The following is a 13,519-nucleotide window of genomic DNA, read 5'->3' on the forward strand; positions in this document are numbered from 1 at the left end:
ATTTCTAAAGTCCTTTATTGTGGCCTATATTGCATAGATGTCTGCATTTGAATTCCAAAAATCCAATATTTAACAAAGAAAATTAATCAAAATCAGATCTTTACAAAAATGAAAATACCATGTCAGTGCTTTGGTGGAAATCAGAGTAGCCTTTTTAACGTAAGACATAACCGACAATGTTTCTTGTTTTTTTTTTTTCTTTATCCTTAAATACAATCTTGGGAAAACCATATAAATGTAATTCAATCTAGTGCAAGTATGAAGAAGATCCAGATGGAAATGCAGCTTGAAGAGGAAAAAATGGCAAAGGGAAAAATAGATACGAAAACTAGGATAGAGAGATAGGTGCAGCTGCAGATCTGAAAATACCATTTCAAGAACACTCCTTGAAACATACATTTCTTCATTTAAAGGGGGAAATAGATGGAGGTTGTCGCGAAAATAGGTGAGGGGTGACGAAGAAGAAGAACGTGGGATAGGGTTGGGATTTTTTTGTTTTTGAAATATTTAATTTTTAGTCAAAATTATCACATTTAAGCAGTTAATATGCGTGTACGTCACGCATTTTGTCCCGCTCAGCACGATTAATGCCACGTATGCTTGGTCAACGATCAGATGGGTTTAAAATGCTCAATTTTTAAGAATAAAAAAGTTTAGTTGACAAACTAGTAAATACGAATACAGGCATAACAAAACTGAATTAATACAGGAGCCTCACAAGCTATTCCGCCTATAAATATTTGTCTACGTACATTCCGTAACATTATTAGCCATCCATATGCATGAGAAATATTTTTTCAAAATCGACCAAACTCAACTAGCTAGCACATTGGACCATCAAACTCTTCACGCTTCCCCTAATGTGCTCCACCTGTCTTCTCCTAACCAAATAGTATGATTTGGTCCCAACATCAACTTAACTTTGCCGACAGTCTTTATTTAGTAGTACTATAAATACATAGTCCAATCAGAATCAAACATACACCAAGGCAACAACATCGACATATCAATGGCTAAGTTTTTGTTCACAATAATCTTTTGCTTGTTTCTCCTAGCATTTCAAAAAGGAGGCCATGCACTTACTGTAACGTACAATGCGACGAATAGGGATCCAAACTCAGCTGGAGGCATACGATTCACTAATCAAGTTGGCTTAAATTACACCAAGTAGACGCTGGCAAATTCCACTAATTTCATTTGGGCTATTTTTCAACAAACTGCTGATGCTGACAAAAAACTATACACAGCTCTCAATGCTTTTATTGAGAATACCACTATGGGATATGTTGCCTATACTGTTGGCCATGAAATTCATTTAGGCACAAGTTACATACAATCTTATTCCGGAAACATAAAAACCGAGCTCACTGGAATCATATTCCATGAGGCAACTCATGTTTGGCAGTGGGCTGGCAATTCGTCGACTCCAGGTCAGTGGCGGATTTAAACTAGATGCAGTGGGTTCACAGAACGCACTGCGTCTAGCTAGGACTATGTGTGGGGAGACGTGTCAAGTTTAGCGTCCGCCCAACCCGTTAAGATTCAAGGGGGTTGGGATTTGGGCCGACATATTTAACGAGTTGTTTAGCCGTTTAGGTATGGCCCAAGTTAGCCAATCATTTGGCCCCTTGGCCGCTAGTTTGGACTACATACATAACCCAAAATTGGTTGTAATAATGCATGCCAACCATTTTTCCAGGCATATAACTGTAAAATAACAATTATCATGAAGTTTCAAATTCCACAGGTAAAACTCCGTCATAATATTTTTCATTTTTACCTATGAAATTTTATACTCCGTCACAATGCCTGCTTTCAACTGCATGGACTATAAAAAATGGATATTTGTGAATTTTATCCCTCAAATTGACCCATTAAAAACATCTTAAAATATAGAAAAATAGAGTTTTTTGTCGATTTATTTGATATAGACAGAATAAGTAAAAGGGAAAGTTTTTATTAATTTAGTTTGGTAATTAAATAATTTTCTTTAAAAAATAAATAAAGTAGTACGGGTTGGGTTGTGAAAAACAATTATGAGTATCACGGGTCGTGACTCTAACCCATTTATTAATTCGACTCATAAAAATAACAGATTTCACTAATTCTAAAATCGAAATTTGTCACTGTTCCAGGTGGATTAATAGAAGGGATTGCGGATTACGTGAGACTAAAGGCTGGTTATGGGATGAAGGTTATTCTGTCACATCTCGTTTTTTGGATTACTGTAATGGTTTGAGAAATGGATTTGTGGCAGAGATGAATAAGAAGATGAGAACTGGCTATAGTAACAATTTCTTTGTTCAATTGCTTGGCAAGACACCGGACCAGCTTTTTGCTGATTACAAGGCTAAGTATAAAACTGCTTAATGCTTCTATGCTTACATGAGTAATATGGGATGATGTATGAGAAGAAACAGAATAAATGCTTATGGTTATGTACTTATGTAATAAGGTGATGTATTGGATTAATAACATGTCGTGAAGATTATGTTATCATCGTTGCCTTTCGTATTATGTATGTTTGTGCTTTTTACCTTAATTAAATTTGACCGTCTATGGTCTATATTTACTAACAATTACATTTTCAATTATACATTGTATTGATACTTTGTCTTGCTTCTCAAATTTGATTGCTATTTTCTCTAATATTCTAGAAGTTTTATTCACAATTATTATGTAATATACAACCCATAAATTGCTATATTTAGAGGAGACTTGTCGCACCCTCTCTAACTATTCAACAGATAAACTCAGTGGCTGAGCCACCTTATAACGAGGGGTGTCAAATGACACTCTTTTGCCGGAAAAATACAATGTTTAGTTGGGTACATAAATTTTTTAGTTTTATGTATATAGATTCCCTTAATTTTCTACGTGTATTTTTTTATTTTTTATATATATTTTGACATCCTTAGTAAAATTTATGGCTCTGACAGTATCTACTAAGTACCATTAATTTTTGATGGTACGTATGCAGGGGAGGATTTAGAGGGTGGGAAGGGTATTCACCCAAACACCCTCGGCAAAAAATTACATTGTATATATATGATAAATTTTATGTGTTTATGTACATATATTAACTTTTGAATATCCTAAACAAATGCAAAAGATTAGTTCAAGTGGTCCAGGGCGTTCAAATTTTTCTCTAGCGTCCCAGGTTTGATTCCAATGACAACATTATTTTTTATGTTTAGCTTTTGTTATTTTTCCCAAGCCCCCGAGTGAAGATCTTGAATCCGCACTACGTATGAATCTGTGGGCCCCTGGGGTGCAGGAAAACTCAAGACTTTTAGCTGGTTTGAAATGGGAAAACAAGTGGGGCTACTGGTATTTTAAACTTTTTGGCTAGTAAGAAGTAATTAAACTAAATTGTAGCGGTTTTAATTCTTGGTACGAATCTTACATATTCTTGACATCGTTTAACCTAAAAAGTTTTAGCAAATTATAGGCCTAAAAAAATGAGCTCAACTTAACCAACTAAGCAAGCGGCAGCTAAATAATAGGGATGACTATTTTCTTATCCCTATATTTAACATAACTAAGCAAGGAGACAGCTATATAATAGGGATGATTTTTTTTTTTTATCCCTTCTTTAACTTGATATATACATTATATAAATACAATAGGTGTATACAAATGATCAACAAACAGTTTTTATACACATTATGTGTATACCAAATCAAAATTCATATTTGATATACATCAAACACACATTATTAATTTTAAACAAACACCATGTATCTAAAAATAAATAAATTAATATTTATGTATTGCATACATAGAATTTGAAACTTATGGAATATTTGGATACCAGTCTATGTATACAAATCAACATGTGTATAGCCACATTGACACAGTATGTTACTATAGTAAATGTATACAATTATTCGTATACATTATATGAATACAATCGATGTATACAAATGATCAATAGCTGTTATAGAAGATGTATACATTATATGAATACACTAGATGTATACAGAGTTTATTTTTTTATTTTTTTATACGGAGGTGATATAAGTTTACAAGGCAAAGAGTTTCAGATACAGATAAAAAAAAAAATTGTTAATTGAAATATTTTAGGAGATGAAATAAAAGAGGGGAAATTTGGTTGGAGAGAATGAAATTTAAACTGTATGTGAAGCTATATTAATGGCATGATTTATGGGTTGTGGGGTACAAAGAAAAATAGCCTAAAATGTGTGAATAGGCCATTCCATACCAATATTTTGAAACATGATTATTCTATGCCAATTGTATTTCTCTATTGATACACTGTGCCAAATTCCCGTTTTCTTAGTTAGCTGTGGGAAAATGACATTCATGCAGCAAGATGGTACAATATTCTTAAAGCGTTAAATTACAGAATACCAAAAATAACCCTTTGTGAACAAGGAAGCATGTCGACAGACAACACTGCTCTCCTAGTCTCTTAAGTTCGATTTTGGCGTGCTTTCTGAAGTTCCCACACCAACGTAAAGATGTTAGCCGCTTTATTCTTTAATGCTCACGCTGACTTTTGACTCTTTGTCCTAATAACACAGTTTCCCCAAACCCCACTTAGTGAGATTTTACTGGGTATGTTGTTGTCCTAATAACACAGGTATAAGAATTACGTGTACATAATTCATGACCTGGAAGCATTAACTATTTATCCCGTACCATATCCAGAATTTAGAATTTGTGAGTTCTTATAGTTACATCAAATTCATATGGCATACAATAATAATTGGTCTCTTGATGAAAAAGTTAGTTATTCAATGATTTTTTTAATAAAAATATAAGTTTGATAAAAAAAAACTATTGAATTCTCGTGAATTTGTGTTTGTGATAAGTTTACATTAGTTGGCAATTATTATTGGTTCAATCTAGAAAGCGATGTGTCGATCTCAAATTGATATTTGAAAATGAGTTGTGAAAGTACCTGTACCAAGTATTTTCTCACCTCTACGAAACTAATTAGCTTAGTGTTGAGTCTTTAATCCAGATTGAATCGATCTTTGGGTTTAAAATGCAGCCCAGAATGCATTTTGCTTAACACAAATAAGAATTAAATAATTTTTCGGCCGGCTAAAGCGCATTGGTTGTAACTTGCTACTATAAGAAGACATAATTAGGTAATGAAAGTAAATCATAATATAAAATAAAACTATGAAGTAAATACACAGAAGAAATATGTAGAGAGAATATGTAGAGAGATATCAGATTATATTATTTCTGCTCTTTCAACATTGCATCTGTGCATCCTATTTATAGGAGCAACAGGACATGGGATATTTTGGGATATTTATAACTTAATGGATATCCACTACTTGGGATATTTATAACACTCCCCCTTGGATGTCCATTAATAGATGATGTACCTCGTTAAACCTTATTAAAAAAAAAAAAAACCTGTGGGAAAAATTCCTAATGAAGGAAAAAGAGTGCACATATCTAGAAATACGCTTTGAGAGCTGCCTCATTAAAAACCTTACCAAGAAAACCCAATGGGACAAAACTTGGTTAAGGAAAAAAGAGTACAACACGTATTTCACTCCCCCTGACGAAGACCAAGATTCAGATGTCGGAGTCTTCGCATTCCAATCTTGAATATCATCTTCTCAAGAGTTGAAGTTGGCAAAGATTTAGTGAACAAATCTGCAGGATTGTCACTTGAACGGATTTGTTGCACATCAATATCACCATTCTTCTGGAGATCATGTGTGAAAAATAACTTTGGTGAAATGTGCTTTGTTCTATCTCCTTTTATGAAACCTCCTTTTAATTGAGCTATGCATGCAGCATTATCTTCATATAATACTGTGGGCATTTTTGTATCACACTTCAAGGCACATCTTTCTCTGATGAAATGTATCACTGATCTCAACCACACACATTCTCTACTTGCTTCATGAATAGCGATTATCTCAGCATGATTTGAAGAAGTAGCAACAATGGACTGCTTGGTCGATCGCCATGATATAGCAGTACCTCCGCATGTAAACAGATAGCCCGTTTGAGATCGAGCTTTATGTGGATCAAATAAATAACCTGCATCTGCATAACCAACAAGATCTGTACTACCTTTGTTAGTATAAAACAGACCCATATCGCTAGTTCCCTTCAGATATCGCAATATATGCTTAATCCCGTTCCAATGCCTCCGTGTAGGAGAAGAGCTATATATTGCTAGCAAATTAACAAAAAATGCTATGTCAGGTCTTGTAGCATTATCAAGATACATAAGTGCACCTATTGCACTAAGATATGGTACTTCAGGACCAAGTAGCTCTTCGTTTTCTTCCTGAGGTCGGAACGGGTCTTTGCTCACTTCAAGTGAGCGAACAACCATAGGAGTACTTAAAGGATGCGCATTGTCCATGTAAAACCGATTTAAAACTTTCACAGTATAGGCAGATTGATGTATAAAGATCCCTTTTGCGAAATTTTCAATTTGCAGACCAAGACAGAGTTTTGTCTTTCCGAGATCTTTCATCTCAAATTCTTTCTTCAAATATTCAATCGCCTTTTGGAGCTCTTCTGGAGTTCCAATGAGGTTTATGTCATCAACATAAACAACAAGTATAATGAACCCTGATTTTGTTTTCTTAATAAAAACACATGGACAAATGGCATCATTTATATATCCTTCATTTATCAAGTACTCACTTAGGCGATTATACCACATACGCCCTGATTGTTTTAAACCATATAATGATCTTTGTAATCTGATTGAATACATTTCCCGAGACTTTAAACCAAATGCTTCAGGCATTTTATATCCTTCAGGAGTTTCATATAAATTTCATCAAGTAAGCCACATAGGCCGCGACAACATCCATCAGTATAATTAATGTGACATCTTCTGTTGTTTGGACTGCTGGCCCAATAAACATTACGTTTACCAAGATGGATCATTCTACTTGGTATTTATTCTACGTCAACATGCTTTAAGAGACGTAGAAATCAAATCCTCACAACCTTATACAATATTGCGCGATATATTGTATATTGTCGACAAGATATCATGTTGTATCGGTTCGCAATTCGACATAACTTACTGAGATCTCATCACTTCATTATTTTCAGGTACCTGAACCTCCTATAAGGTTTATGAAGTGTTATGTCGTAGCTCTTCATGAGCACATTGCCTCCTTATTATGATCATTTGCTCCTCCCTTTTTCAAGGATTATTAAATTTGGAACCGATTGGTCTACCATGCTCCATGCACGCTGTAGACTTTGTCCTTCAGGGACATTAAGAGCATTTTGCAGATGAAATATGAAATAGTTGGGTCAGCAAATGCTTCCAACATTTGACTTGAATTATCTGAGGATCATACTGATGATAATTTACAACATATTTCTTAGCTGCTTATTCTCTCCCCCTTATTTTAGTGACATATGTCCCCATTTTCTTTGGGAAAATTCATCTGTGTGCATCATGGTATATCCATTAATCATATACCGCACATCAAATGCTAAAAGATGAAAATATCTAGTTCCTGACCCTGAACCAAATATGAGGGGAGAATTTATCAAAATTTATTGATCTGAAGCATACAAGTGCTGTTGTATGCAATATATCATATCTCAGACCAACATCTGAAACTCTGTTCTCATAAGCAATGATTTAGCTGTATTATGGAGGCATCCAATGCCAAACCAACTTAGATATAAATCAGCATTATCAAGATGATTGTCTTGATTACATATTCTGAAAATTGTGCTTCCAACTCAATTATTTTGAGCAAGCAACTTTGTAAATGTCAAACTGCCAGTTGACAATAAACATACATGTGACTGTCTTAAATAGATGCATCTATTTAAGACATCACATTGCAGGTGAAGGGGCCCACATTCACCTTTTATATTTTTCAGAATTTTGGGGATTCAGTCCAAACATTAGCTGGTGTAATCAACTTATTATGAGAACAAGCAACACAAACAAATTCTTGAAGAATCTTCTAGTTCTTCAATATGTTTTTTAATACTCAATTAGCACATCAGATTTAAATCAGGACGATCAAAATGGTCTTGTCAACTGATAAAATTATTTGTACCCGTAAACTTCAAGTTTACTATGACGAGTGCTATTTCTTTTAATAAACTTCTGGTTTACTATTGCATAAAATTTTATGTCAAAACTTCTGGTTTATTGTGACATGCGATCTCATCATGCTCGGGTAACGCTTTACACACGTGACCCTACCCGTAATAAGTTGGAGATATTCAATCTTCCAATCATCTGTAGTCTCAATATGATGACCATTTTTCTCGCTAGTAAACTTCAGGTTTACTATAATTTATTTTCCGATCGAAATAATTATGATCTGAGATGAATGGTACTATCATATATAAGCTCTTCGAGAGACATCAATTTGTTCACCATAATCATATATTATTTGGACACTGCTAGTGTCATGATACTTGTAAATAAATAATTAGCTCTTCTGGAGCCTTTGATCATTAATTTCTATTACCAAATATTTCTTAAATACTTCTGGTACCATTAAAGCAAATTTTGACACTACTGGTGTCACGAAATAAACATTGAATTCTAAACTTCAATATTTCAAACATCTCCTTCAGGGAGATTCATCATTAACTGAGAATTTTGTATCTAAGCTCAAACACATAATAATCAAATCCTTCATAAAGAAATACATTAATTGTTATTTCCTTCAAGGAAATCAATAACAACTAACCATAATGTATTAATGTGGTTATAGGAGAAAGCATTCTACTCTTCTTCCTTTTGCCTTAGAAATATGTTTCGACGTACGACAGGTACATATAGCAATGTCTGACTTTCATGCCACCAGAATATAACATCTACATTCCTTGTATTTTATCCCTCCAGGAGATAAGTTGTGGTATTTGTTCATTCACTTCGGGGAATGAAACCTGATTATTTAAATGTGCTTGAAATACGACGCTCATCAATAGCTCGTTATTTTGCTCAAACACAAGAAAATATTGCTTCAAAGTATTTCTCAGATATTTTGGTAATTCTTTCTGCTTCAGGAGTAAAGTTTCAGAGTTTTACTGCTTCGGGAGTAAAGTTTCAAGTTTTACCACTTCGGGAGTAAAGTTTAAAGGTTGACTAATTCAGGAGTAAATTTCTGAATTCTACTACTTCGGGAGTAGATTCCAGAGTTGTACTATTTCAGGAGTAGAATTAAAAACCTTACTACTTCAGGAGTAAATACATAAGCTTACTACTTCTGGAGTAGAATTCAAAGTTTGCTACTCGTGGAGCAAAATTATGAGTTTAGTACTTCGGGAGAAAAACATATAATATTCAGAATATTTCTTCTCAATTATTCTACCTCTTCTGGAGATGGATCATAATATTTTCACAATCAAATGCACGTTTATATTTATAGGTTTTACTATATATTATCACATTCACTTCAGGGAATGGATCTATATTTGCAACATTTATCAAAAGTTTTCATTCTTCAGGAATAAAACATAATTATTTGAACGTGCCTTAAGCATATCAAATCGTGATAGCTTATAGCCTCTTTTAAGATATTGCTACTTCAGGAGCAAATCGAGGCATACGTATAATGTGAAGAATTTTTCTCTAACACATCTTCAATCATAAACACAATAAGCCCGTAAAAATATTACCACTTCTGGTGTTCACTGATATAAACTCATTTAATCATTTCATATTTGCGAACTAACCTTCCAGTAGAATATTGGCATAAGGCCTTCAGCAACTTTGGTTTCAAGATATTTTGTCAAAAAGAGGCCGAAGTGTTATATTCCATAGTAATATTTAAAAAAAAAAGAAAGGCCATGTTTCTTAGTTCTTACTACGCTGATGGTGAGCTTCTCCCAAAAATCAGTTTAAAATTTTCGTAGTTGTTAAAGTCAACAACAATCAACCATCAAAACAAAGATAGAAAAATACTTGGAACATGTTACCTGAACTGTTTAGACTAAATAAGTACTGCAAGTCCTTTACTTTATCTTCAGTGAGGCAACGACTTGTACTCAGTGTAATTCCAAGAATTGCACCTTCGAGACTTTCAAAGTATTTGCTCAAGATGGCTAAGGCTCGTGCTGATAACGTAATATAAAATAAAACTATGAAGTAAATACACAGAAGAAATATGTAGAGAGAATATGTAGAGAGATATCAGATTATATTATTTCTGCTCTTTCAACATTGCATCTGTGCATTCTATTTATAGGAGCAACAGGACATGAGATATTTTGGGATATTTATAACTTAATGGATATCCACTACTTGGGATATTTATAACAAATCAATAATTCATCTTACTTTTGAATTTAATTAATTAGTTTGATAAACCGTCTTTTCAAAGAATTGCGAGTCTCTGTTTTGTCGGGGAAGTGATTATATTATTGCTTAGGAAAACCTGATTATTCTTCTTTAATAAGGCCACGATGGACTGTTTCCCCTTATCTTGAGCCTCAGAGGACCGTTACTCATGTCCTACTTATTTAAGTTTGTTTAATATTTTACTTTTGGAAAGTCCTAATCCGTATTTTGTAATCGTTGTGGACTTAGTAAAAGTTGACCTGTTGACTCTTATCTTTTTTGGCGATTATGAATGTATTGATGTAATTGTTGTTCTATAAGATTATATCAAAATGTGATTTTTGTTGACAATTACAATCTTAAAAACGCATTTTGATATTCAACTTGACAAATCTTTGAAGCTAAATTGGATTAAATCAACTTAATATTTTATAATTAAAATTTAGATATTCAAAAACTACACAAAAAATACTACAAATTGTAATTTTTTTTTATGTCATTATGACGAATATATATTTATATAGTTTACTTTCGAAAAACAAACATGACAACTAATTTGAGAGCAGGGAATAGCTACATTATGGTACAAAAGCATTAATTAGTTGACCGACTAGAAAAGTACTTGGAATTTTTTCATTTCACTCTGGTGGCTTTGAATTTGATCTTCTCTTTTACTTTTCCAACTGACTTGGTCCAACTTCTCTGCTTCTAAGTTTACGGAAATACTATATAATGATCGTCTTCTTGGAGACCATATCACTCACTAAGCAAAATTAGCAATGGCTCATAAAATTTTCTTCATTTCTTCTTTATTCGTCCTGGCAATATTCATCCAAAAAATCCATGCTGTGGATTACACTGTCACCAACACGGCTGCAAACACCCCTGGTGGTGCCCGTTTCGACCGAGATATAGGTGCCCAATACAGTCAGCAAACACTGTCAGCTGCCGCTACATTTATATGGAATACCTTCCAACAGAATTCTCCGGCTGATCTTAAAAACGTGGAAAAAGTAAGCATGTTTGTCGATGACATGGACGGAGTAGCTTACGCTAGCAACAACGAGATTCATGTTAGTGCCAGGTATGCAAAGATGAACTCAATATATAAGCAGCGAATGCACCTTTTTTTTCCAACATATGTACTCTCACGTGTGTGTGTGTGTGTGTGTTATACATAAATTTATTACTTACTACTCATTAACATATGCATATCTGCCTACATAGCAGTGGCAGAGACAATGGCAAGAAGAAAGAAGGAACAAAAGAAATTAAAACTCAAAATTAGTGTGAAGGGTCATATTTGACCTTTGAACTTTGTTAAAGGTTCAAATTTATCCCTAAACTATGAGAAAGATTCAAGTTTTATCCAATGTTTAAAAAAACTTAAATTTTTAATTGCGTGACACATGGTATCACTGGGTGCTAAGCTTTCACTGTCTAAAAATAAGGGCAATTTATTCTATGTCGCATAGTTTAGGGGCAAATTTGACCCCAACTAGTGACTGCAGGGGCACATTGACCCCAGCTATTAACAGCAAGAAATTTGCATAGTTCAGGAACAAAAAATGAGTCCAACTAGTAATGGCGAGGGCATATTTGACCTCAAACTATTAACGTCGGGTAAATCCATTTCATTTTGCATGGTTGTAGGCAAATTTGACCAATTACCCTTATATTTAAATCTTGAATTCATCTTTGCAGGTACATCCAAGGTTACTCTGGTGATGTCAGGAGAGAGATTACTGGGGTATTATACCATGAGAGTACCCATGTTTGGCAATGGAACGGGAACGGTCAGGCTCCAGGAGGATTAATTGAAGGGATTGCTGATTATGTGAGACTCAAAGCTGATCTTGCACCAAGCCACTGGGTGAAACCAGGGCAGGGCGACCGTTGGGACCAAGGCTACGATGTGACTGCTCGATTTCTTGATTACTGCAACAGCTTGAGAAATGGGTTCGTGGCAGAACTTAACAAAAAGATGAGAAATGGCTATAGTAATCAGTTCTTTGTTGACTTATTGGGGAATACGGTTGATCAACTTTGGAGTGATTACAAAGCTAAATTTCCAGCATAGTGTAATATTGCCTAATTAGACTAAAATTGAGAAATATCATCTAATGCAATTGTACCATTACAAGGCTATTTGTGTGTATGGTCTTGGTATAAAATTATTGTAATAACAATAATCAATATAATTATATAAAAGCAGGACATATGCCTGCTGACGTGGCATTCCCCTATGCCAAATTTACTATTTATCTTTTTTCTCAGAATTTTGCATTTTCCTTCTTATTTACTTTTTTTTTAAAAGCTGCTTAATTTAAAAAAGTTGTTTTGCTGAAAAAGGCCGAAACATCACTTCCCTTAAGCAATCGACGACTTTATTAAGAATTTAGGTTTACGCAATGTGCTTAACTGCTCTCCATCGACTTTCCTTCCCGTCTCTTCTCTGCTTGCTGCGAACTTTGCTGCTATCTGTTGTCTCTCCCTGTTATAATGAGTTAACGACTACTGGTAAGTTATGTTCTTTCTACACCGTATCCCACGTCTTCTCCTAAACTATCTTACTCTCTGTCTCCTCTTTTCCATCAACTATTTGATGCGTTCTCTTTATCATCAATTATTTGATCTATGTCCTTCTATCCTTTTAGGTGATGAATTTTATTCTCTTTTCTTTAATTTGGTTTTGTTACGAGGGAGACGTGTAAGTGAAAAGGGGATTATCAATTTGTCCTCTAATTTTGTTTTCGGCTGAGCCAGAGTTTTTTTGTTTTTCCAACCGTTTTTCTTTTTTTTTTTTTAATAAAATATCTATTAACTTAGTATTTAGGCTGCAATTTGTAAGGCATTGGCTTGACCATTGTATTGAACACATTTTTGCAATCCAAAACATAAATAAGATTAACTTTAAAGAGGACCTAGAAAAGCATATAATCGATCAAACTTTAGGCACAAATTAAACGAAACGCAAGCCTTACTTTGAAGATTACCTAGGTAATGATATGTGGGGGTGGGAGAATAAACGGGCTAGATATGGTATCTGCAGACGTTTAAACCTGCTGGAAATCTAAAATATTTTCTAAATTGGTTGTCTCAAAAAAAAATTTACAACATCTTTTTAGAGAAATTCATTTCCTTGAAAGAAATCAAATCATACTTTCAGTATCATTGAACATTTTGAAATAGAGAAATATAACCTATGTACTTGTAACTCTATTCTTTACTGTT

The 13,519-nt window shown here is 34.0% G+C and overlaps 1 protein-coding gene and 1 pseudogene across 1 annotated transcript; both read left to right on the top strand.

The window, feature by feature from the left end:
* The first annotated feature begins 995 nt into the window (after positions 1-995).
* On the top strand, positions 996-2,606 carry LOC132600221 (uncharacterized; annotated as a pseudogene).
* An 8,425-nt stretch (positions 2,607-11,031) lies between these two features.
* LOC132598980 (uncharacterized) lies at positions 11,032-12,549 on the top strand. Its single transcript, XM_060312174.1, has 2 exons — positions 11,032-11,369; positions 11,990-12,549. Exons 1-2 carry the CDS (start codon positions 11,065-11,067, stop codon positions 12,363-12,365), a joined length of 681 nt encoding a protein of 226 aa, XP_060168157.1. The 5' UTR covers positions 11,032-11,064; the 3' UTR covers positions 12,366-12,549.
* Positions 12,550-13,519: the final 970 nt, after the last annotated feature.

This window comes from Lycium barbarum, chromosome 6 (assembly GCF_019175385.1).
Source record: "Lycium barbarum isolate Lr01 chromosome 6, ASM1917538v2, whole genome shotgun sequence".
NCBI lineage: Eukaryota > Viridiplantae > Streptophyta > Magnoliopsida > Solanales > Solanaceae > Lycium > Lycium barbarum.

Excerpts from the sequence above, each read along its gene's own strand:
- LOC132598980 (XM_060312174.1), top strand. The coding sequence starts at position 11,065 with ATGGCTCATAAAATTTTCTTCATTTCTTCTTTATTCGTCCTGGCAATA. Across the intron at positions 11,370-11,989 it reads GAGATTCATGTTAGTGCCAG|GTACATCCAAGGTTACTCTG; the intron begins GTATGCAAAGAT and ends TCATCTTTGCAG.